The 25,033-nt window shown below is 42.3% G+C and overlaps 5 protein-coding genes across 5 annotated transcripts; 1 reads left to right on the forward strand and 4 right to left on the reverse strand.

Moving 5' to 3' along the window:
- Positions 1 to 7,497: 7,497 nt before the first annotated feature.
- On the reverse strand, positions 7,498 to 11,299 carry LOC138943783 (uncharacterized). The gene is made up of 2 exons (XM_070314723.1): positions 8,163 to 11,299; positions 7,498 to 8,068 (listed from the first exon to the last, which is right to left on the reverse strand). Exon 1 carries the CDS (start codon positions 10,363 to 10,365, stop codon positions 9,778 to 9,780), a length of 588 nt encoding a protein of 195 aa, XP_070170824.1. The 5' UTR covers positions 10,366 to 11,299; the 3' UTR covers positions 7,498 to 8,068; positions 8,163 to 9,777.
- LOC138943779 (uncharacterized) lies at positions 9,160 to 9,774 on the reverse strand. Its single transcript, XM_070314718.1, has one exon. It carries the CDS (start codon positions 9,772 to 9,774, stop codon positions 9,160 to 9,162), a length of 615 nt encoding a protein of 204 aa, XP_070170819.1.
- Positions 11,300 to 13,488: 2,189 nt separating the features above from the next.
- On the forward strand, positions 13,489 to 14,695 carry LOC138943784 (uncharacterized). Its single transcript, XM_070314724.1, has one exon. It carries the CDS (start codon positions 13,577 to 13,579, stop codon positions 14,693 to 14,695), a length of 1,119 nt encoding a protein of 372 aa, XP_070170825.1. The 5' UTR covers positions 13,489 to 13,576.
- Positions 14,696 to 18,477: 3,782 nt separating this feature from the next.
- On the reverse strand, positions 18,478 to 19,235 carry LOC138943780 (uncharacterized). The gene has a single exon (XM_070314719.1). The coding sequence runs from the start codon at positions 19,231 to 19,233 to the stop codon at positions 18,478 to 18,480; it is 756 nt and encodes a 251-aa protein (XP_070170820.1). The 5' UTR covers positions 19,234 to 19,235.
- Positions 19,236 to 19,259: 24 nt separating this feature from the next.
- On the reverse strand, positions 19,260 to 22,487 carry LOC138943781 (uncharacterized). The gene is given in 4 exon segments (XM_070314721.1): positions 19,260 to 19,263; positions 19,310 to 20,461; positions 20,732 to 21,052; positions 21,128 to 22,487. Coding segments are annotated over 4 exon segments (2,577 nt in total). The 5' UTR covers positions 22,228 to 22,487.
- Positions 22,488 to 25,033: the final 2,546 nt, after the last annotated feature.

Consider the following 25,033-nt stretch of genomic DNA (forward strand, 5'->3'; position numbering starts at 1 on the left):
GCGCGATGATATTCAAAATATGAAGAGAGAATAATAGAGGCGCGCATTTCGAGTACCGCTAATAACGACGATGGACGCACCGATCTTTGTCGATCTTCAAGGTTTCGTAGTTAACGAGAAATTCGTCGCGAAAGAAGTAGCCGTGTTAAGAAATGGCGTGGAATTGACGCATCACATCTTTCGCCCACCGATGTCTTGGGATCTGCTAACGAGAGCGGAAAAATCGCGAGCGTGTTGGTTGACATCTAATCATCATCAATTAAAGTGGAATGACGGACACGCGAATTACGGGTCGATGAAAAGACTCGTTCGGGACGCCATATGCCGAGAATCTAGCCCCGATTCAACGATAAGAATCTATATCAAAGGTCACGAAAAGAAAAAATGGCTGATCGAGATCTTAGGAAATATCGCCGACGATCGCGACGTAGCCGTCTTCGTCGAGACTATCGACGCTGATTATAAGGATATCGAACGTTTGGAAACTCTAAACGCTTCGCGGACCTTTCGTTGCGGATATCACGCGAAGAATTGCGCGTTAAAGAACGTTTGTAAATTGCACGATTGGTGGTTCGAACGACGCGATCATTTGCGTAATATGTGTGATTGATTCTATATTATATTACTTTATATCTACTCGTTCGTATTATAAATTATATCGAATTATTGTATATTATGCATCATCATATTATATAGTATATATTATATAGCATATCGAGTCAATTATTTAATCTATAAATTTAATTATATTTTAAGCTTTATATAATGTATCGAATTTATTATCAATTATATAACCTATAAATTTAATCATTTATTTTAAGCTTTAATAAATGTATTCGTCATACTGTCGCAAAATACACGCTATACGAACGAACCGCGTTTTTCTTTTATCGCGGTCGCGTATCCTTTCCCACGATAATAGCTTACGCATCTTCTATTTTATAGATGTCCGTCAGAAAAGTGTTCGATTATCTAACTGACTAGTATTATTATAATAAAATTAAAATAAATTTATTTTATTTTATATTAAACGTATATTTTTTGTTGTGCCTCCGGAGAGGCACGGTAGTTGGGATCGTTTGCCGGAAGGAATTTGGGAATTCGGGCGCCGCCTGAGAACTTCACTGTTTTTATTTGTTTAAAGATTGACACCTTTTCAGTTAAATAAATATATTAATATCTATTTTATTTGTGACTTGATTACAATGTTCCCGCACTTTCGCTCGCGTCGCGTATCACGATAACGGATATCTTAACGTGCGCGTGTCTAGAATCGAGTTTCGGTCTCGAGACTCGTCTCTCGCTTCTTCGTATATATTTCTGCCGACTGCGTGGCTATTCAATATTATAATAATTATTGATACTCGTTTTGACACTCGCGGTTGTTAGAGATATTGCTCGCGTAAAGGAATAAAGATTGCCCGTTTGGTAGTTATTGTGACTACCCGCGTAATATTAATTAATGATCAAGACTGCCCGCCGTTCGTTAGCGGTGGGCCTTTTTATTAACTCCCCTTGGCTTCCCGGGAGGGGGTCGTTTAGCGACAAGGCTGTGTGTCGTGTCGCTTGATTTTGACAATATCCGGATGCAAGCTAAGAAGTTCTAAGTAGGACTTCTTTGCTTGCACTTTCGCAATTTCTTTATTTCTTTTTATTTCGCCTTTAAGTAGGACTTCTACGTTGCATTTTCGCAATGTCCTTCTTCCGTTTGCCCTGATTTCCGCGTTTTCGCAATGAAATGATTGCACGGTCGCTCGGGCTTAGCGCGTGGCTCGCGTTGTCAGCGCTTTGTTCGGTCAACGCTCGTAACGTGATCTGTATTCGCGTTACACGTTGGGCAATCATATAAAATAATATGTATTTAGAATAATATATTTAATAATTCGTGTATAGCCTGTTCGGGCTATAATATCCCTCCCCCGTAAGAAAAAGAAAAACGGAGGTGTAAAAGTGACGTTTTTCGCAAAACAAAATTTCTTTTTATTCTAATATACAATATTTTTCCCGTATATAATATGAATATAATCGTTTCTTATTCTAAAATCGTGTGCTTAAACTACGTTTTAGTATGGGTCTTGGGAATCCGTATGATATACGTGGTTCGTTTTCTTCGTATATCCTGACTGACGGTCATCTCGTATATTTCTTTTTATTTTTCATAATTATATAAATTATTAATATTATTATAATTATTGTGGTTATTCCGCTTGTCGCCATAGGATATACGAATTGTTTTTGTGTGAAGAATTTGTCGTTATTGTCTTGCAAATCGTTGTTCATTTCTTTTAATTTATTTTTTAGTTCTGTTAATTCTGAATGCTGTACGATATTCTGTTGTTTCGTGTCCAGTATGTCTGTATTGTCTCGTATAAATGTAATATTAATTTCCGGTAAATACGTTTCTATTTTGCTACTTTGTATGACTTCTTTTGGTTGGATCGTCATTTCTGTTGTTATTAATTTACATTTATTTTGAAGAGTTATTTGCCCTGTTCCTTTAATTACTTTTCTAATCTCGTTATTCTTTTCGCATTGAATTATTATTGATTGTTCGCGTACAGTTGAATATAACCAAGTAAGTGGCTGTTGTAACGGTATCCATATCGTTTCTGTCGCAATTACATGTTTACTTTTGCAAGCCTCATTCTGGTTTTGTGGTTGCAAGTACATTTGTTTTTCGCACGGCGCGTTTGAGTTAATACGGTATATTGGTTGTGTTTTCTCGGATATGTATCTGGAATTTATTTGGATACACTTTTTTAAATCGTCCTCCGTTATTATAATATACATTAATCCTTCTCTATTAACTACTATTATTTCGTGGTTTATTTCCGCGTGAGTAAATATATTTTTATGATCGAAAGTAGGTAATGGGGTTACTTTTATTATATCATATACTGATTGTGAGATTAGTGGGAATCGCAATACAGTAAATATGATTGATCCTTCACGGTATGCCGTTATTTTAATATATTCTTCTATTGCTAACCATTCATCGTTCCGGATTTCGAAAGGAAAATATAAACCGTGAGGTAATTGGATCGCTGCTTCTTTTAGCTGTGTCATAATATCGCTAATAGGTGTTAGCACGGGGTGCATCGTGCCCTTGCGTACATACGTAAGGTATTCTATTACATCTTCCGCGTCTCGAATTAAATCTGTTATCATCGCGATGATTACCGTAAAATGTTCGGTTATTTCTTCGCGAGTACTGTATTCTCGAACATAATGGTTTAATAGTTTACCGTTATGATCTAGTATATTTTCTAGTTTATCTAGATGTATTATAGTACTATTTAAAATTTTTATTTGTTTTTCCGCGACATGTTGAATGGTTTGCTGATTATTTTGTAGGAGATTTAATTGTTCATTTATTAACTCTCTATCATTCGCATCCATTGTACCGAACAATGTTTTCGCTATTGTGCTTATTCCGTCGACGAGACCTCTACGTCCGTTCGTCCGTGTATTGTATAGCGTATTTATTAGAGTCATTAATTTTGTTAATTGTTTCGATTCGTTTTTTACGATTTTCTCTAAATTGTCGCAAGTACGTTTATGGTGGAATTCCGATTTTATTTGTTCGCACATTTGTTCTCGGTGGTTTGTTGGATGTATTGGTTTATTTGCCATGCTTTGTCATTTAGCGTTGTTATATCTAATTTAATAACTAATTTCCACGTTTTTGTAGCTTGCTGTAATTGTCCGATTTTCTCGAAATATATGCCGGGGTTGTGTAGGAATTCTTGGATTTGGTAAGGTGAATCTGTTTCATGTTGCCCCGTGCGACTCTCGGCCTATCGGCTGTTCCAGCTGGCGAGTATCCTGCAATTTTATATTAAAATGTTTCATATAACCGTCTTATCGGCTCTCATTTTATGAGTTTCAGCTTTCTTCTTGTTAGCTTTTAGCGTCGGTTAGTTTTTTATTCAGTCGCGTTTTATTGAGTAACCGACTAACATGGTGTGCGTGAATTTAGTCGATCGTTCGCGTTATCTGCCTTCCTTGGAGGGCGAGGTTGAGGATACTGGTGATGATGCGGTGTTGGTTATTGTGCCTCAGACTGACATGAATATGGTGGACGATGGGTTCGACGATGCCTTTTGGGTTCCTAGTTATGAACCTCCTGATGGGTTCATTTCATTGTTGCGTCGACTTTGGCTGGATGTGCCGGTACGCCTTCGAGGGCGCGTTTTTCGCAACCATCTCCGTCCTGTTGAGCAAATGCGTCGCGCTTTGGAGCGGATGCGGTCGTTCCAATAACGAATAAGTAAGTTCTTATTCTAATTTTCTATAAATTGTTTTAATTTATTTGTATGCATGCGAACCGCTTTTCTTCCTTTCTTAATTGTATAATTCACGTCTGAATTTTTCTCTATTATTACGTACGGTCCGGTCCATAGGAATTCAAGTTTCTTGGATCGTCCGCGTCGGAGCGTCTCGTCGTATACTAATACTTTGTCGCCGACTTTAAATTTTATTTCTCTAGTACCTTTGTCGTACTGTTTTTTGGCTTTAATTTTTTCTTCTTTAATATGCTCTTTTGCGAGCTGACTCGTTGCCCTTAGTCTTTCTTTTAATTCTTGCGCGTAATCGTCGTAATTGTATGTCGGTTTAGGCGGTCTCGTCAGTGACGTAGATAGATCCGCTTGGTGCCCGTACACTAATTCGAAGGGTGTATACCCCGTAGCTGTATGTGGCGTCGTGTTATACGTAAACATTGCGAACGGTATCCATTCGTCCCAGTCTGTCTGGTCTTCGTTTATGTAGTGTCTTAAATATTCCGCTAATGTTCGATGCGATCGTTCTAACGCGCCATTACTTTCCGGATGATAGGCAGTTGTCTGTATTTTATTTATTTTTAGTAATTTACATGTATTTTTAAATATTTCGCTCAGGAAATTTGTGCCTTGATCCGTTAAAATTTTTTCCGGTATTCCGTGTTCAAGTACAATTTTTGTAACAAATTCCTTGCTAACCGTGTTCGCTTCTTGATTTGGAATCGGTATCGCTTTGCTGAATTTCGTTAAATTGTCTTGGAATGTTAAGAGATATTTATTTCCGTTTGTTGTAACTGTTAACAGTCCTACAATATCTAACGCGCATTTTTCGAAAGGTTTAGTAGGCGTATCCGTGATTATTAACAGTACTTTATTTTTTCGCGATAATTTATTTTTCTGGCACAATTCGCATTTTGCGATGTATTTTTCTACATCTTTCGTTATTCCTGGCCAATTATAATTTAGGCGGATTCTTTTTATCGTGCGTTTAACTCCTTGATGTCCTCCTGTGGGTGCATCATGATATTCATATAATATCTGTTTCTTGTCTTCCTCTGTGTATACTTTTTCTTCGTCGGAGTTTGTTTCTTCTTCTATTGCGAGGATTTCTCGTTCTTCCTCTTCTGTTTTATGCGCTTCTCTTGTTACATTGCGGCTCAGTGCATCGGCGTTCGCGTTCGCTCGTCCGGCCTTATGAATGATTTCATAATCATATTCTTCGAGTTTTAATCTCCATCGGATTAATCTTGATCCGGAATCATTCACATTAAATAACCAGATTAATGGTTTGTGGTCGGTTACGATTTTAAATTTCGTACCGTATATGTATGGCCTAAAATGTTTTACAGCCCATACAATTGCTAGTAATTCCTTCTCTGTTGTATTGTAATTCTGCTCCGCTCGCGATAAAACTCTGCTGGCGTAAGCAATTGGTCGGTCATTACCTACTTTTCCTTGTGACAATACTGCTCCGATTGCATAGTCGGAAGCATCGGTGGTCACTATAAATTCTTGATTGAAATCTGGATACGTTAGCACTGGCGCAGTCATTAATTTTTCTTTTAATATTTCAAAAGCATTTTGCTGTTCCATTGTCCACAGTAGTAATACTATGCGGGTTCTAACTCAGGTCCTCTGAGGGGGGGTGAGGGGCGAGGGGAAACCGCGCGGGCGAGGGGGCATGACGTCACGCGGGCGGAGGGGGATTTTGGTGGCGCGGGGTCCGCGGAGAGGGGGAGGGGGCCGCGGCGGAACGGTAGGCGCGGTGTATTACAAAGGGTGAGTGATAAACATTATAAACAAATATCATCTCACACTGCACTATTGCGCGTAACATTAAAATTAGATGATAAGGCGAGCGCCGATGTCCGGCTGCTAGAATTCGCGTCGGGACATGTTTATCGGTGTACTTACAAAAGGCGGGTGTCGATGTCTGAAATATAATGCAAGCGCCGATTTCCGGCTACTCGATAATTTATAAATAATATAGCGTCAGTAATAAACACTGCCGCAGCAGATCTGGATTTTTCCGATGCTATAGGATAGTATCGTTCGAGTTGCCGGCGAGAACACTACATAGTGAAAAAAGGAAAAGTCTGATAAGTTCGTCGCAATTTTCTTCGATAGTAATGCCATCATTAATGGAAATAGTGTTGCGCCGCGGGCTATGGAACGCGGCATGGTGGGCGGAGGATGTGGCAATAGAGCTGTTGAGAGCCCTATTAAATTTAGTGGTGTTCCAAAGAGTAAGTAGCATATTTTATTTCATGTCATATTAATCATTTGTAATATATTAATTATTTGTAATATATTACAATTAAAATTTTGATTGAATTATAATTTTGATTTATAGTACGACTTTACTTGCGAGATCCAGATTCCTGGTTTTATGAATTTTGAACATCGACAAATGATTCGAATGTTTCGGCGGCACGAGCGCGATTTGCGTGAGGACGTATGGGAGGATAACGACCCCGACGACCTCTATTTAATGTTAAGACGTCTCTTCGGCCTCGAACCCTACGAGGAGGACATAGAGGAATTATGGGGATGATTGTAAGTATCTATTTTTAAAATTTTAGAACGTTCAAACTAGATATTTTAATAAGACGTATTTTTTCTGTTTCAGATGGAGCACCGCCGTATATTTTATTTTTATCCGTATATTATATTTTATTTTTATCCGTATATTATATTTTATTTTTATTATTTTTTTATTGTTATTATTTTTTTATTTTTATTATTTTTTATTTTTAACACACACACACACATTTGTATTATACACACATTTTTGTAAAATAAACACATTATTATATAATAAAATGATTATTTCTGCACCTTCTTCTTTCCTTTTCCTACTCGTGCATGCCTAGCATTATCTCTCTTTCTCCCGCGAACGTATCCTTTTCCCACGCCAATGCGAACGCCTCGCGCCGTCCTTCTCCCACACGCGTGCATGCGGTCGCCTCGCGCTATCTCCCTCATACTCACCGTCTTACGAACGCTATACTCATCGCACCGACTTACGAACGCTATCCCTTTCCCGCGCTCATGCGAACGCCTCGCGCCGTCCTTCTCCCACGCATTACGGCATCGTACCTTAAGATCGCGCGCGGTTTGTACGGAGGATATGCAAGGAAGGGAAGCGAAAGAAATACATAATCATTTTTTTTCATTTTTTTTTAACATATTTATTTATTTATTTATATTACCATACATCACCCCGTCTCAAGGTTTCAGACAAAATTTCATCCACAGCATAAGCTAATAGTTCGCAATCTATGATAGATGTTTTATCATAGACTTCGCGCAAGATTTTAACCGCAGAATCTCTCTCGGAGCCAAACATATTACTTTGCAAACTCCGAACAAATTGATCGAAACTATCATTTACAGCTTCTAGATTCCCGCACAGCTTCAAATATTCGTGATTAACACAGTGTTCGAGTTCGAATAAGAAAAATATAATTGACGATTTCATGTACAAGCAAGAATCGCGCAACGTAAGTTTGACAACACTCGCATCACTTATTTTAACAATCTCAATTGTTAAATCGTTAATCCATATCGGTGCATGATTAGGCGTCTGTACAAGTTGTTCAACGTCCGCGCGTTTCAGCATTAGCGATTCCCATGTATCGATAGACAAAACGATTCGGTTGCCTCGGTTATCGCCCAGATGCAGTTCCACGTAAGATGTTATTCCAACGCTGATTCCGATATCCAAGTATTTGTAAGCAGTGCGCGTCAAAGCAAATCTGCGTACCAAAATACGTGGTTTATCGCATCTGAAAAATACAAAAAAAAAAAAATATGAAATAGCATGGAAAAAACATATATGAAAAATATATAAAAAATATATAAAACATATGTGATACTTACAAATCAAGTGGTTTCTTGTACGGCTTAACTTCATCTCGTGGTTTCTTGCACGGTTTAATTTCGTCTCGTGGAACGTAGTAATTCGCGCGTTTGCAACCGTTGCTGGTGCTTCCTTCAGCGGAGTACATTTTGTCTCTCGGTTATGAGAAGTGAACCGTTGATGCTAGCGGTTGATGCGACACTGATCGTATAAAAATTAATCGAATATACGCGACGCTTATGTTTCAAAAGTATGATGTGGTGGGAGATCAATGCTCTGAAAATTTAGGAGAAGGGGAAACGGTTAACGATACAAAAAATTCTTAGAAACGACTCGCGAGGAAAGGAGTGGGGAGAATAAGAAATAAAAAAAAACATTAAATACGTTTACACATTTTATTTATAAAAATATTACAATTTTTTTTGGTATTGCGACCACCAGTTAAATATTTTTAATACATTCTGTAATGCGCAATTCTTAACATGTTTTCCGCATCGTATAGTATTAGTAACATCTAGATTATTTAAAGATTCAATATCTTCGTAATCAGCATCCAAAGTCTCGATGATTAAATTTTCTCTCGCAAGATTCTCGAGCAAATCCACCAGCCATTCCCGTTTCTGGCATCCCTTAACGTACACGAGAGTCGATGTCTCGTCATCCTCTTCTGTTCCAAGCACGGCTGATATAATCAAGCGTTTAGCCATGCTGTACGGCACGTTTCCGTCTTCCCATCGTAATCCATGGTGATTCGCGATCAGCCAGGAAGCGCAGGATTTGTCGGATTTCGTGAGGAGATTCCATGGTAGGGGGTATGTAAAAATGTAATGCGCCAGAACGGTCCCCTTTTTCAGCACCGCCACCTCCTTTACGACAAATTTCATCCCGACGAAGAATCCTTGTAGGTCCACGAACGTTGGTACAGACATAACGTTTTTCTTTTTTTATATCGACACGTCGAGAACAAGACTGCGATTGATCCTGATGTATTACAGATTTTATATCGTCTCATTCCCCTTAGGTGATTTTGCGCACAACATTGGTCAACGGGTTGTACTGAATCACGCGGTCGTGTATGATGAGGCAGTACGCTGTGGTATTCGGCGGCACATTCTCCTTACACTCGAATTCCAATCTCACATCCACGGTTGCGCTTTTGACCGATTCGTTTTGTCGAGAGCAATCGATGATCACGAATGGACCGTTACGTAAAAATTGCGTGACGGTGAGACTCGGCTCGAGATACTCGTATCCGTAATACTTTTTGCAGAAACGTTGATACGTGTCGTACAAAATCGACCATCTGTTTTTATCGAAATCCAGATTCATATCGTCGTACGGATAACATTCCGAGTTCAGATAGAGTTTCACATTGGTCAATTTGCAGTCGTCGAATCGACTCGTATCCTCGGACATGACGTTCTTCCGACCTGTCTGCAGAACGAAAACAACGTATCGCGGCTTCTCCAGCTGAGTCGCGGTCTTAATGGGCCACGAATGTTTGGTTGTACGCTGCAATAGCGGAAATTCGTACAGATCCCACGAGCGAAAACCCATACTGAGGTATTGTCCGCTTTCCAAGGCGCGCAGCATCAATAACTTGTTAATCTCGTTCAATACGACGTGCGGCATTCGTCATTGTATCTTGAATATGTCGATCACAGGATATGTCTCCAACACCAAATTTCCAATCATGCAATTGTTGTCGTTGCGCGATCGTATTAAGATCAATTCGTGACGAGCGTTAATCACCACGCGCCTGTAATCCTCGCAAAATCCCAATAACATGTAGAGCGGTACGCAAAAATTAAAGTATCCATTCGTGTTAGTAGGCGAATCCCAGCCGGCGTTTCTCATAATCACGGTTCTATCGGATGATATCGTTACATAGTTCTTGAGTGTGCTGGTTATTCCCACATTTCTGCTACGATCAATCTCCACACCGTCGAGTTCGTATCGAATCTCATCGAACATGAACGCGACGCAATTATTTCCCAGTACCACATCAAACCCTTCAGCTGGTTTGTTTATCACTAGTTTTCCCTCGATGTATAGAAAACTCTCATACGGTAACGTATACAGATCCTGTTGTTGTATGGGTATTCGTATCTCATCGCTGTGCTCAAACGTCGTATTGGCGTACGGGTTGTACGTGTGAGTCTCGATCTTGACGATACGATCGTCAAAGACCGGCTCGCCTTCGATGTTAAGGATATCGGTCATGTTTTCTCAGATATTTCGCACCGCGAATCCCAAAGATTGTAAAAATTCAACGTTTGACGCGTTGAGTTTCTTTTTCTTGGCGCAACCGGATAAGCGAATATTAGCGAATGTTGATGTTGTTGTCGTTGTTGTCGCGTTATCTATCGCGTCTTTCGCTCCGCTCAACACGAGCATTTCATGTATCGCGCGCTAATTTTGTCGTCGTCGTACGTGCAATCTGATGGTGATCTCTTCTCCTCGAAAATCGAGCAATCGTCCGGCTTGATCCGCGACGCGTATCGTTAGATCCGTAATGCTCCGCGCGATGATCGGCAGGTAAATGATCTGCGCCGGCGTTTCCGATATCTTATATCTTGGCGGCACGCTCGGTGAAAATTCATGTATCGTATGAACGCGTTTGCCATTGCTGTACGCACCAGCGGTCACGTTACACTCTACGCGGATAATATTTACGTTGATGATATTAATCGGTATGTCTGATTGGTGCCAGTGTCCCGGCTGCAATATACGCTTCGACGAGAATCCCAGCAGCGATCCAATGTTGTTGGGTTTGTTAAAGTTTACTCTGAAAGCGCACTTGATCTCGCTATTCATCGTATTGTAATTAGCACGGAGCACTATCGGGTATTCTACAACCTCGTCTTCGTCACCGTTCGCTCGAACGGTCTCCTCTCGCGATATCCCCGTGATATCACCGCGTTTGTCGACACGATTGCCGGAGCGAACTACGCGTCGCGGGCGTTTCCGTGAAATTGCACGTTTCAAAAACTCGTGTATTGCGTGTATCTTGTACGATCCCTCGGGAATCGTAATTTCCGTGTCATCCTCATCGAAATAAAATTTATTATTCGAGGAATTCACGTTCGATATCGTATGATAAGTCTCAAAATTTGTTAGACCGAGCTCGTAATTACCGTCGCTCAATCTATGGCTGGATGGTAGTGTGCCGCGAGGACGCTACTCTTCCCGGTCAGCGTGAATGTCATAGACATGTCGACAAAACTGCTTAACGAATACTGAATCTTAACGGCGCATTGTCAGGCTTTAAGTTCGCACCGATTGTCGTCGACCGTTTGAAGAAACCGCAGACACAATTGTCCGCAGATGCTTTGATCGTAGGATTGAAAGGACGCGCGATTGTACTCGATCTTCGTCACATTCCATCCGAAATATCGCACTAATTCATTCGGAGGTCGAAGATTACCAAAACCGTCGAAATATATAACGCGATTTCCCCTCTTTGCATACGCTACCCAATGAGTACCCGGTCCTTTGGCGTTATCCAAATTCACGATATCGCTTTCGTTTCGATATATACCACCGATCGGTAACGAATCACGCATGAAAACCCCTCTAAAGTACGGTATACGCATACGTTTCGCCAATTGTTCTAATTGTATGTTCGTTGTCACACCCATATGCATTTTTAGCGTCTTTTTGACGTTTTTTTTTTCTTCGTTGCCACTCCTTGTCCACGTTTGTACGGGCCGAGATATAGTCCCTGTCCGTATTTATACGGAGCGAGATAAAGCCCGCGACCTTCCATCGCGCGATCGTGGCGTTGCAGCTCCTCCAGCTGACGGCGCGCGGCTTTGCTGTCGTTCACCGCCTTGGCCACGCCAGCCGCTCCGCCGATCAAGGATCCGAGCGCACCCAACATCGGTAGAATCGGCAATACACCGCCTCGTTTCGCTGTCGGAAGTATCCGCTTTTTCGTCGACCTTTTCCGCGTAGTCCTCATCTTCGTCTTTGTCTTCGTTTTCATACCCATGCCGATTTTTGTCTTGGCTTTCATCGCTGCCCAAACAGCTGTAGCTGCGGCTCTCTCACCGAGAGTCGAATCTTTCGCGACGATGCGAGTTCGCGCTTTCTCGGCGAGTATTCTGTCAGCCGCGTGTCTCTCGGTGAGATCGGTGTTCCGGGAATACGCTCTATCGTGCTCGCGACAGGCCGCGTCCAATGGATTTATACCCCGATCACCTCTCGCCAATCGTTTTTCCAAATGAGTGCCCGGGCCGCAAAACTGATAGCCGGGGATATGTAACTCGAAAGGGAGGGTGTTTATCGCACGATTTAATAGGCCTGTACCTATTTTCGTTGACATTCGTCGCAATCTTTTATCAACGGTGCTGGACCGTCGATGTGCGTTCGCTGCCACGGTCGATTGTAATGTTCGTAACAGCGTCGATATTGTTGAACCTCTAAATCTGCTTTTATATGTTCCGGAAGCTTGTCCCACAGGTAGTGGACGTGATCGCCGCACATTCGCAACAGAACAATTTTCGGCACAAACTGTAACTGTTCGGCGCTCAAATCGCAAATATCGGAAGGTCTCGACAGTAGGACGAACATTTTCGTTACTGAGCGATTCGCGGTTCCGCGCACCTATAAATAGGCGTTCGATCCAGCGTTCCTCAGTCGATAGTGTGAAAAAATGAGATTCGTGCGACAACCTTTGGCGATACGCGTGACGAATTGCGACGACAGATTACGATCGATGGGGGACAACGCGGAGATGCGCAAGCATGGCGCGATGCTACCGACTACTATACGCGCAATCGTTTGCGGTCCCTCGAATTGTGGTAAAACCAACGTTCTGATAAGCCTGCTGGAAAGTCCGCACGGTGTACGTTTCGAAAACGTGTACGTGTACTCAAAGTCGTTGCAACAACCAAAATATCGATATCTGGAGAATTTGCTAACATCGATCGACGAAATCGGCTACTTCACGTTCTCCAACAACAGTGACGTCATTCCGCCGAGCGAGGCGCGTCCAAACTCGATCTTTGTGTTCGATGACGTGGCATGTGATAAGCAAGATGCTGTGAGAGAGTACTTCTCAATGGGCCGGCACTCGAGCGTCGACTGCTTTTATCTCTGTCAGACGTACGCGAGAATACCTAAATATCTGATACGCGACAACGCGAACCTGCTGATCCTGTTCAAACAGGATGGTACCAACCTGAAACACGTGTACAACGATCACGTGAATACCGACATGCCGTACGATGAATTTTGCGCATTGTGTCGCGATTGTTGGCAATGCAAGTATGGATTCGTAGTGATAGATAAGGACAGCTCGCTCAACGATGGGCGATACAGAAAAGGATTTCACGTGTTCGCGATACCGCAAAACGATTAGTCGTTGCCGATACTTCGTCGGAGGTGAAATGTAAGAGAGAGAGAGATTGACATTTTTTGCTTTTCCGCGATGGCTGCGATCGATAAGAGCGAGGATATTCGCGAGCGCGAGAAGATTGCGAGGGCAATTGTGAAAACGAGCGAATCGATTCGCAAGAAATATCGCGCTTTGAAGACCGGTAAGATCGATGAGGATATCGTGTTGGACAGGCGCTTTAGACCTCTCATCGAGCCGCTACAAAAGATCGTCGACAACTCTAGCTCGATCGCGGTGAAGAACGAGCCGGGGAGTAACACCGACGCGGGGATCGAAGCGTTATCCATCCCGAAGCGCGAGAAAGATGATGCGACACCGCAAAAAAGAAAACGATCCAACTTCAGGTCGGATCGCTCGCCAGCACCGCATAAATCGAAACGGTCGGACCCTCTACTGGATGTACCGCCGATAACCTCTACACCATCAGCGTCAATGAGAACCGTACAACCTACGATGTCCGAATTACTCGCGAACGAGGATGTTTTTGAAACCACGGACGACTCGCTCGTGACATCCGTCCGAAATCAGTTGCAAACACTGGAAGGCCGAGAAACGTTGCGAGATCAGTTAGGTCCGCTGGGTCGGAGGTACGTCTGGCCTGTCCTGAGCGGCGATCGAGAGAGCGGTATTGACACCGTGTACGGTGTTTATTTCGACAACGATGGAATGATGTTCGGCAATAAACGTTTTGACGTGGACAACGCGGATAACATAATTATCGACGGCGTACGATACGTCGGCACACCTGGTCTTTACGAGTTGATCTTCAAAAAAGTCCCCGATGACGTCATCTATACGGAGGATGACAAGCAAACGTACAAGAGTATGCTGTTGACGACGAACGCGCATAAACGCAATCACGATGCGCAGGGTCGATTAATGGGCAACAGGGGATACAAGTACAAAGAAATAATCGCAAAGCTGATACCGATCGAATCCAAAAAAACAAAATCTGGAAAGGGATTATTCGCGCTTCGCGCGATGACGCTAACCGACAACAAGATCGACTACGTGCACTGGGACGATCCCAACGAGCTGGTGGATCGTTTACGATTGCTCGACGCTTCGCACCAAGCGGGCCACAACGGCCACGACAACGAGATCCTATCGATCATCGAGGAACTTCGCGAAGCCGGTATTATTATAAATTAAGCGGTATCTCGGCAAAACTAATCAATCGATCGACCGACGTCTCTCGCATCGATGATGCGCATCAACAAATTTGGAATGTTCGAGCAGAGCAAAGACGCGACGAATGCCATTTCGTATCGTCGATGGAACGGATTAATGAGAAATTTCGTGCGCGATAACGCTCTGTGTCGCGCCGTTACGGACTTTGACGCGAGGTCGCGCAAGATTCGTCGTGTAGCGCAACCTGTGGCTGATACCGACGCCATCAACAAACTGTACGTGGATCAATGCGTTAAAACGTTGAGAAATCAACTGAAAGAGTTAGACGAGAAGCTTGCAGCGTTAGAGAAAGACGTGCGAGCGTTACAGATTGTGGTAAACGAGCTTCGGCGTGCGAATATCGCTAGATTAGAAACGTCAACGAACGACAACGAAACGACGACGACGAAACGTTAACGAAACGTCAACGAACGACAACGAAACGTCATCGAAACGTCAACGAACGACAATGGACGACAAGAAACGGTTCACGGACAGCTACGGACGGTTCACGAACGGTTGAAGGACGGTCGAACGGTTCAGGAACGGTTGTCGGACGGTTATCTAAAGGCTCAGGAACGATTCAGGAACGGCTGCGAACGAATTAGGAACGGCTACCGAACGGGCCAGGAACGGCTACGAACGGCTATCGAACGGCGACGAACGGCTATCGAACGGCGACGAATGACGGATGACAAAGAACCACTATTGAAAGACGATGACCGGGAATAAACGGTTATTGAGTGGTTAAAAGTTAGAGATATAAATTATAATGTAATTTCTTTACACGTATTATTACGCGCCGACTAGCCGCACCGCTAAAAACATGGCATCGTTAAAATCCAACGGACGTAAAAATATCGAGAAGCTACGACTCGTCGAGGAACTGCATGCTTCGGCGAGAAGAAATTTTCCCCGAAGACGCGTCGTAGTGCGGGGTTACGATGACCTGTGGCAAGCCGACATCGTCGAGATGCGTCCGTACTCTCGTTTCAACAGAGGTTACCACTACATACTCACCGTCATTGATGTGTTGAGCAAGTACGCGTGGGCCGTACCGCTCAAGAATAAAGGCGGAAGCGAGACGGCTGACGCTATCGCAGAGATAATTCGAAATAGCGAGAGGCGCCCGAAAAATATGCAAACCGATATGGGGAAGGAATTTTACAACGCCAACGTGCAACGTCTCGTGAAGAAACACGGCATCAATCATTATTCCACGTATTCGGTGTTGAAGGCATCGGTCGTCGAACGATTCAATCGTACGTTAAAGAACGATATGTGGAAGATGTTTACGCTCAACGGAACTTACAAGTGGGTCGACGCGTTGCAGCGACTCGTATCGGATTACAACGCGCGCAAGCATCGAACGATCGGCATGCGACCCGTCGACGTTACCCCCGCGATCGCTGGAAGACTCTTGGATACTGTGTACAGCGCGATAAAGATCGCGGGTCCGGCAAAGTTCAAAGTAGGTGACCCGGTACGCGTTAGCAAGTACAAGACGATCTTCGAGAAGGGTTACACGCCAAACTGGACCACCGAAGTGTTTAAGATCGTTAAAGTGCAACGTACTAATCCCGTAACCTATCTACTCGAGGACTATCGCAAAAAATCTGTCGCTGGAGCGTTCTACGAGTACGAGTTGCGTCGCGCGATTTATTCGGACGTGTATCTCGTGGAGAAAGTACTGCGCAGGAGAGGTGACGAGGTTTACGTCAAATGGTTGGGATTCGATGGATCGCACAACTCTTGGATACACAAGGACAATGTGGTTTAATTCGTACAAACTGTATTTTATTTTTAACATATAAAGAATATGAAATACATATAAAGTATCTGAAATATAAAAAATATATGTAAGATGTATACAGCATATAAAATATGAAATATAAAAAAAGAAAAAAAAGAAAGATAGGAAAATATATATATATTTATTTTGTTTTCCTTATACATACATACATACATACATACATACATACATACATATATACATTACATACATACATATATACTTACATACATACATTACATACGTACATACGTACATACGTACATACGTACATACGTACATACGTACATACGTACATACGTACATACGTACATACGTACATACGTACATACGTATATTACATACATACATACATACGTACATACGTACATACATACATACATACATACATACATACATACATACATACATACGTACGTACATACGTACATACATACATACATACATACATACATACATACATTACATACATACATATATACAGGGTGACCCATTTTAACTTAGGCAGCCAAATAACTCGAAAAATAAGCACACTACGAAAAAATGTTTAGAATCAAAATTTTGTCATTTCGAGGGGGACGTACAATGACGTTAAAACGAGCCCCCCCACCCCTTCCCCTGGGCGGTGAGGGGGGGCAAGTTTGAAATCTTAAATGGGAACCCCTATTTTTTATTGCATATTCGGAATCTTTGGCTAAAAACACATACAATTTGTCTGAAACATTTTTCTCGATTCATGATAGATGGCGCTGTAATCGACGAAATTCAATTTCTTCGATTTCTCTTACTGAGAACCCATGCTTACGATTCTGCAATAAATTAACAATAAAAATACCACGTTTTCATTGTTAATACTCGAAATTAGTCTTAAAACAAACTTCTCATTATTTTTTATTACTCATTAATTACTTCTCAAGAAACTGCTTTTAGCGTAATCTGCCCTTTAGGCAACTTGAATGGTGCAAAGTACCGAGACATTTTGGACTTTCCATCTGATGGAGTTCCTCTAAGTATCCCTCCAAAATTTTGTCCATTTAGTGCCAAAGTCACAAGTGTTTATGTATTTTTTTAACATTTGTACTCTGATAAAATTCTGGTAAAATGGCAAATTATACGCCTACAGAAGTAGTCGATATTCTTATAACCTTTGGCGAATGTGGTAGAAATTACAGACTTACTGCCCGTACTTATGCGGAGCGATTCCCAAATCGCCGCCATCCTACTGATCAACAAATTATAAACATTGAAAGGAGATCTCGTAATAATCCACACTTCATCGCGAAAGGCGAAGGAATAGACTTCATAATAATAATGACCCTAGATTGCTCGCAGTTTTGGCTATGGTTCATCAAAATCCCCATATTAGTACCCGTCAAATAGAACGAGAACTGGGAATCCCTCAAACTACGGCACATAGATTGTTACGATCAGTCAAGCAGTTTCTTGAGAAGTAATTAATGAGTAATAAAAAATAATGAGAAGTTTGTTTTAAGACTAATTTCGAGTATTAACAATGAAAACGTGGTATTTTTATTGTTAATTTATTGCAGAATCGTAAGCATGGGTTCTCAGTAAGAGAAATCGAAGAAATTGCATTTCGTCGATTACAGCGCCATCTATCATGAATCGAGAAAAATGTTTCAGACAAATTGTATGTGTTTTTAGCCAAAGATTCCGAATATGCAATAAAAAATAGGGGTTCCTATTTAAGATTTCAAACTTGCCCCCCCTCACCGCCCAGGGGAAGGGGTGGGGGGGCTCATTTTAACGTCATTGTACGTCCCCCTCGAAATGACAAAATTTTGATTCTAAACATTTTTTCGTAGTGTGCTTATTTTTCGAGTTATTTGGCTGCCTAAGTTAAAATGGGTCACCCTGTATATACATACATACATGCATACATATACATATATATATACATATATACATACATTACATTACATTACATTACATTACATTACATTACATTACATTATAAGGGTATCCGGTAATGTCCCCACGGTAGGGTGTCGGTCGAATCAGGTACGATATATCGCTTGTCGTCGTGCGGACTTAGAACGATTTTTGTCTCGCTGATTGTGTACACTTCGTGCAATTTTGATCTTATGCAGGATTGTTGTCGAGTCATTTCAATGTCATCGCGCAGACACCGCGTGTAATCGTCGAACGTTATCGTTCTCGCTACGACGTTACGCTTGACACCTTTAACCTTTTTTGTATCCTTTTTACTATTTACTCGCAACGCGTACATTTTTGCTCTAAGCCCGACAAATTCAGTCATGATCGCACCGTTATTCTCGTCCTTCATCAAACCCGGCACTTTCTTGTTCTCGAGCGGTATACCGTACGCGTTGTTAGCCGGATAATCGCTCGTGTCGAATCTAGCGATATCGCGTTTCATATTCTCGTACACATCCTCGCACTCGATGTGATAAATCAAACTGTCTGTATCGGTGTACATTATTTTACAATTTTTGCGATATAACGGTAACATGTACTCGTGGTGAAATTCGTATAAACACACTTTCGATATATCGAGTATACACATACCGACATAGATCGGTTTATTGAATTTCACCTCGAGGTTGCGCAGTTCAACGGCGACCAAATTTTCCGAAAAGACGCTTCTGCTATGAAAATTTGGTTTCGCGATCATCGCCTCCGCGCCGTATCGCCCGTCCCACTTTGTTAATAATTTTACATCGACGTGATTGCGCACGTTTTCCATAGTTTTTCCGAATACCGCGTTGTTCATTAACTTGTATAAATTTTTCTCGAAATCGTTCGTCGCGCGCGTTCTAAACCGGGTGTTGAGTTCGATGTAATCGCGGAGCCATGCGGATTGAGCGAATTGCAATACGCGATGTATCTTTGCGATGCGAAGGCCGTGACGCGTGCATTGCTGCAGGTTGTTATAGTGTATGACGTAACGCTTCTTATCGTATAAAGTCGCGAGGAGCTTATCCTGCCGCTTGGCGGGCGGCTTATCGCGCGTTGGACAGAACGGTAGATCAACGTGCGCGTCGTGAAGATGTTGCGGATACTCCAGATCGACCTCGAGAATATAACCTGTGGTTGAATCCGAAGCGATCGCACTAACGTCAAAGTCAGAGATGTCGTCGACCCATCGAAAATCGGCATAGGGCAACGGTTGACACATTGCCCAACCGTACAAGTTGTTTACATCGAAATACATCATGTACGACGATGGTTTCGATGGGTCGTAAGACGGCATGTACTTGTTATTGGCTCGCGCGTATCTGCCGGAACATTGGCTCAGGCCACCGCGTATTCCCCGTTCGATAAACATAACCATATCGATATCGGTAAGTAATTCGAACGTAATATTCGTATGTTTTAGCATCGCATCCCACGTGTATCCGGGAAGAGTATAATAATACGCGGGGTCGAGCCCGTAACTCTCGATACATTTGTTGCGAAAATTTTCAAAAACGTCGGCCAATAACAAGACATCCGTTTTTAAATACAAGTCGCTGTATTCGCCTAGCGTTCGAACGGAGAACCGCTTCCAAACGTTTTCGGCGTGCGCGTAGTCGCTCTCGGATACGGTGTCACCGGTCAAGGAACTATAAAATGATTCGCGCGGTGGTAAACACGTATCGTGCAACCTATCGACACAGTCGATGTATTCGTATGGAAAGACACCTTTTTGCGTCAATAAATTGAACTCTTCGATCGATAAATTTTGAAATTTTGATTTTAAAATTTGAAGTTTATCGTTATTTAGAAACGATGTCAATTTTTCGAGACTAGTACTGAGAAATTTGTACGAATCGATGAACCGTAACTTTATATCGCTTCGGCAATCTGATTTTTCGGCGGTATCTTTAACGTGTTTCGTGAATGAAATATACTTTTCTTTCGTTATCGGTAGTACGTTGATCGAGCCTTCGAACGCGGTAGCTATTTCCTCGATGATAAAATGTGAATCGTAACTGGATAAATTGTGAAATACTATGGGAATGCAAAAAGAGTCTTTATAATTTAAATTGCAGTTTGAATGCGCGGGACCTCGATACCGCCCGGTAAGATGGCAATGATCGCGTACGCGCGTGTCGTCTTGCGCGAACGATTTTTCGCAAATATGACAGTGTGTCGCGCTGTGAAACTTTTCCCGCTCATCTCGCGTTAAATTTATCATGGGGATATTCGTGGTTAAAATAATCTTTACGCGTTGCGCTAAATTTTTTAATTTTTCCACGAACCACGAAACGCAATCGGTACTACGGTGAGAATGATACGCGGATAACGATTCGTCGTACGAACAATGTACATAATAAGCTACGCTAAATACTTGATGATGCTGAAACGTGTACGTAGACGCCATCGGATCACCGTCGGTCTTCCTCAGCACGCACTCCAAGTCGGCGTATACGACGAAGGGTAGTCGCTCCTTTCTGTTGTAGTTGTTGAACGCGAGCCACTTGTCTTTATCGCTCGGTAACCGGATAGCGCACTCGTTCATTTCTCGGCAATCTACAATGTGCGACTGCAACTTATCGTCCGATCCAAAATAGTGTAAACATCTGTAAAAAAAAAGAAATAATTAATTTTTCTTTCGTATATTTTATATATATTGCATTTTTATTAAATATACGTACCGATCGCAGATATATTGTCTTCGTTTGCCACAACTCAATTGTGAGCTCACGAGCCGGGATAAATTCTTGATCCACGCAAAATGTCCAACGTCTTGCGAATCTTGCATGTACAGCAAGTTGACGTGTCTGTCCTTCTTTTGTTCGCTCAGACGTATCGGGACAATGTTGTTTTCTTTCTCGATGCAGTATACATTTATCGAAATGTTGTTGTGAAGTTCAAATTTTTTAATTTGACTCAATGTCATCGGAAACTCAATGTCTTGGAGATTTAGCACTGTCGTATAATGTGGATACGAAGATTCCCGTTCCGCGTTTCTTTCAGCTGGATGTAGAGCGGCGACCACCGCCCACGCGAAACACGCATTGTCTTTGGATTGCACGTTTATTACCGCTCTCTTCATTGTTATTTCTCGCGGTAATTTAATATGACACCCCGCGCGCATTGGATTATATTTATTTATATTTACAGTTAAATCGAGAATTCGCGACAAAGCTCACCCGCTATCGCGTTCTTGAAATTCTTCGAGCGAGGCAAGCGTGGGCTCGACGACGCGTCGCTCGTACCACTCGTGTAAATCGGACGTGCGAAAGAGTTCATAGTTTCTGGTATTTACACTTTTATTTGCGCTCTTATCACCCGACACGAATTCACCGTTGAACACAGTGTTCACTTTCACGTTATTATGTCTTTCCATAACTTTTTGCACGTGTTCGAGCACGATGTCTTTGGCGTCCTCGAGAAATTGTCGCGGTTCGATATAATCTGCGTTAATTACCGCACCGGTCAGTATACGGTTTTCGAACGCGGTATCGATCTCTCGCCAAACGAGTCTTTCCGCGGTATTGTCACCACTGTAATCACCACCGCTGTGTATAAACCGTCTCTCTAATCGAGTCCTCGCACCCTCGACTCGCGCGATTCTAGCCACCAAAGATTGTCGAACTCCGATCGAGAGTCGCGGACGCTTGACACGACTGTGTTCTTCGAGCTGTTTGATAAATTCCTCGCATCGCTGCGCCCACGCGAAATACTCGCCCAAGGTAGCGACTCGACGCGACAGCTCCAACAGGTCGCGTTCGGTTTGCTTAGTGTTTTCCATGTTTTTATTATTTTTTCACACTTTATTTCAATTTTTTTTTTACTGTGTGCAAATTGGGCACATATTGCACGGAAAGATCTGATACATCGGAAGTCTGCAATTGGAGCAGGACCGGCCACTTATCGCGTCGTATATCTCAATCACATGCTTCCGAACAGCATACATGTATCCGAAATCAGTATCTGCTATGGAGATCATACACGAAGCACATACGGCAAAAGAACCACCCGTGGAATAATAAAAGTATATAGCGCAACACTTTGTACGTCCGTTTAGCGCAATAATTTGCGAATGAGGCACTATCTTGTCAACACGTTCCGTAAGGTCCTCGCTTTGATCACTCTTGTAATTACTATCATCCGACAATGCGTGATCTTCGTCAGACGATTCATCTAATACTACCTCGAAATTATTATTATCTATTTCCATTTTTATGCAGATTATCACACAATCTTCCTCTACACCGAACACTTGCCACAACAAAATTTACAAGTACCCGTCGTACCTCTTTCAGTCGATATACGGACCGCAAGCTTTCAAATCGCATACTGAGTTTTTGACACCCTTCGTTCTTCATTATATATTTTTAATCTATCGCGTTATGGTATCGCGAAACGTATCCCGACAAGCGATACGATAAACGGCTCTTCCTGGAAAAAGATGAAGAGAGCACCGCGATGGTTCTATCTTGTTTATATTATTTATAAATTCTCGAGCAGTCGGAAATCGGCGCTCGCCTTATTTTTCAGACATCGACACCCGCCTTTTGTAAGTACACCGATAAACATGTCCCGACGCGAATTCTAGCAGCCGGACATCGGCGCTCGCCTTATCATCTAATTTAATGTTACGCGCAATAGTGCGCGAGCGGCTCTTCCTGGAAAAAAAAAGATGAAGAGACCACCGCGATGGTTTTATTTTGTTTATAATGTTTATCACTCACCCTTTGTAATACACCGCGCCTACCGTTCCGCCGCGGCCCCCTCCCCCTCTCCGCAGACCCCGCGCCACCAAAATCCCCCTCCGCCCGCGTGACGTCATGCCCCCTCGCCCGCGCGGTTTCCCCTCGCCCCTCACCCCCCCTCAGAGGACCTGAGTTAGAACCCGCATAGTATTACTACTGTCCACTCGAATTTTTCCGTTTTCTTTGTTAATTTCGTTAGTGGCTTGGCTATTTTTGAAAAATCTTCTATGAATTTTCTGTAGTATCCGGCTAGTCCTATGAAAGATTGTATATCTTTTACTTTCTTCGGCGTCGCAAATTCTTTTATTGCGGTTAGCTTTGACGGATCCGGAGATATTCCATTCTCCGAAATAATGTGACCTAGATAAATTACTTTTTTGCGCAAAAACTCGCATTTATCTGGTTGCAATTTTAGATTATTTTCTCGGAGTCTCTGTAGTACCTCCTTGAGTCTTCTATTGTGGTCCTCTAGGCTCGATCCGAATATGACAATATCGTCTAAATAAACTAGACATTTAAGTCCTTGCAATCCTGTTAGAATTGAATTCATCAATCTCTGGAATGTTGCTGGCGCATTTTTCAATCCAAACGGCATTCTATTAAATTCATAGTGTCTGTAGGGCGTTGAAAAAGCTGTCTTTTGTTTATCTTGATCAGCCATCGGTATCTGGTGATATCCTGACGCTAAGTCTAGTGTAGTAAAATATTTAGCGTTTCCTAGCTGGTCCAGTATATCGGTGATATTGGGCAGTGGAAATGAATCGCCTATTGTTAAATCGTTTAGCTTCCGAAAATCTACTACTACTCGGAGCTTAGGTTTTCCGGATGCGTCGGCCTTTTTTGGTACCATCAATAAGGGTGCGTTCCATTGACTCGCGCTTGTTCAGATTATGCCATTTTTTAGCATTTCTTGCACTTGTTTATTTACTTCTGTTTTGTGCTTCTCGGGAAGACGATACGGTCTCATGTTCACCGGCGAGGTGTCAGCGCGCGTGTTTATCTCGTGCTCTACCGTCGCGGTGCACGTCAGTGGTTCTCCGTCCAACTGAAATGTATCGTAATATTCTTCGCATATCCGTAGGAGTGCCTGTTTTTCTTCCGTATTTAAATGTTGCGTGCGTAGTAGTTGCCATATTTGTCCGTGCCTCGAGTTAGTATACTTAAAATTTTTTCTTGTTTCCACCGTATGTATTTTAGACTCGATCTCGCGTTCTATGTTTTCGAGGGTGACGTTCGGCGTCTGTATCTCGATTTCCATATCGGTTGTATTTATAATACTAACGGGACACGTATAATTTTTTGGTTCTACTAAGCAGTTTCCAAGGTAGATTCCTGGAGCTGTTTCTTCTGCTCGTACTATTCCTATTCGATTTTGATTTGTTGTCGCTTTTACGATGATCTCGCTGCGCGGTTTTAGAATCGTTTTGTTAAGCGAATGGAATTTTAGTACGGCGTTCCTATTTTTAATTGACTTTTATTATAATCGCAAGATATCGAATGTTGTCGAAGGAAATCAATTCCTAGTATTCCTTCATATTCGATCGGAATGTCGTCCTTTACCACGTAAAATGCATGTTTTACCTTATGGTTTCCTATCTTGATTGTGGCGTACATTTTTCCGATGTTATGTATTTTATGTCCGATTATACCAGTGAGCGCGATTTTATCTTCGTGTATCAATGCGTCGTCCTTTAAATGTTTCAATTTTATTAGTGAGATGGTCGATCCTGAATCGTACAACATCTGTATTTTTTCGTTTTTTGCTTGTCGCATTGGTAATGTTATTAGCAATAAGTCCGTCTTTTTCTTCGCACGTGGCATATCTTTAATATGCGTAACGCG

Source organism: Polyergus mexicanus, unplaced genomic scaffold (assembly GCF_030449975.1).
Source record: "Polyergus mexicanus isolate NDT 795.1 unplaced genomic scaffold, iyPolMexi1.0 SCAF_39, whole genome shotgun sequence".
Classification (NCBI taxonomy): domain Eukaryota; kingdom Metazoa; phylum Arthropoda; class Insecta; order Hymenoptera; family Formicidae; genus Polyergus; species Polyergus mexicanus.

Bases quoted from the DNA above. Each gene is read 5' to 3' on its own strand.
- LOC138943779 (XM_070314718.1), bottom strand. From the start codon at position 9,774: ATGCCGCACGTCGTATTGAACGAGATTAACAAGTTATTGATGCTGCGC.
- LOC138943783 (XM_070314723.1), bottom strand. From the start codon at position 10,365: ATGACCGATATCCTTAACATCGAAGGCGAGCCGGTCTTTGACGATCGT.
- LOC138943784 (XM_070314724.1), top strand. From the start codon at position 13,577: ATGGCTGCGATCGATAAGAGCGAGGATATTCGCGAGCGCGAGAAGATT.
- LOC138943780 (XM_070314719.1), bottom strand. From the start codon at position 19,233: ATGGAAAACGTGCGCAATCACGTCGATGTAAAATTATTAACAAAGTGG.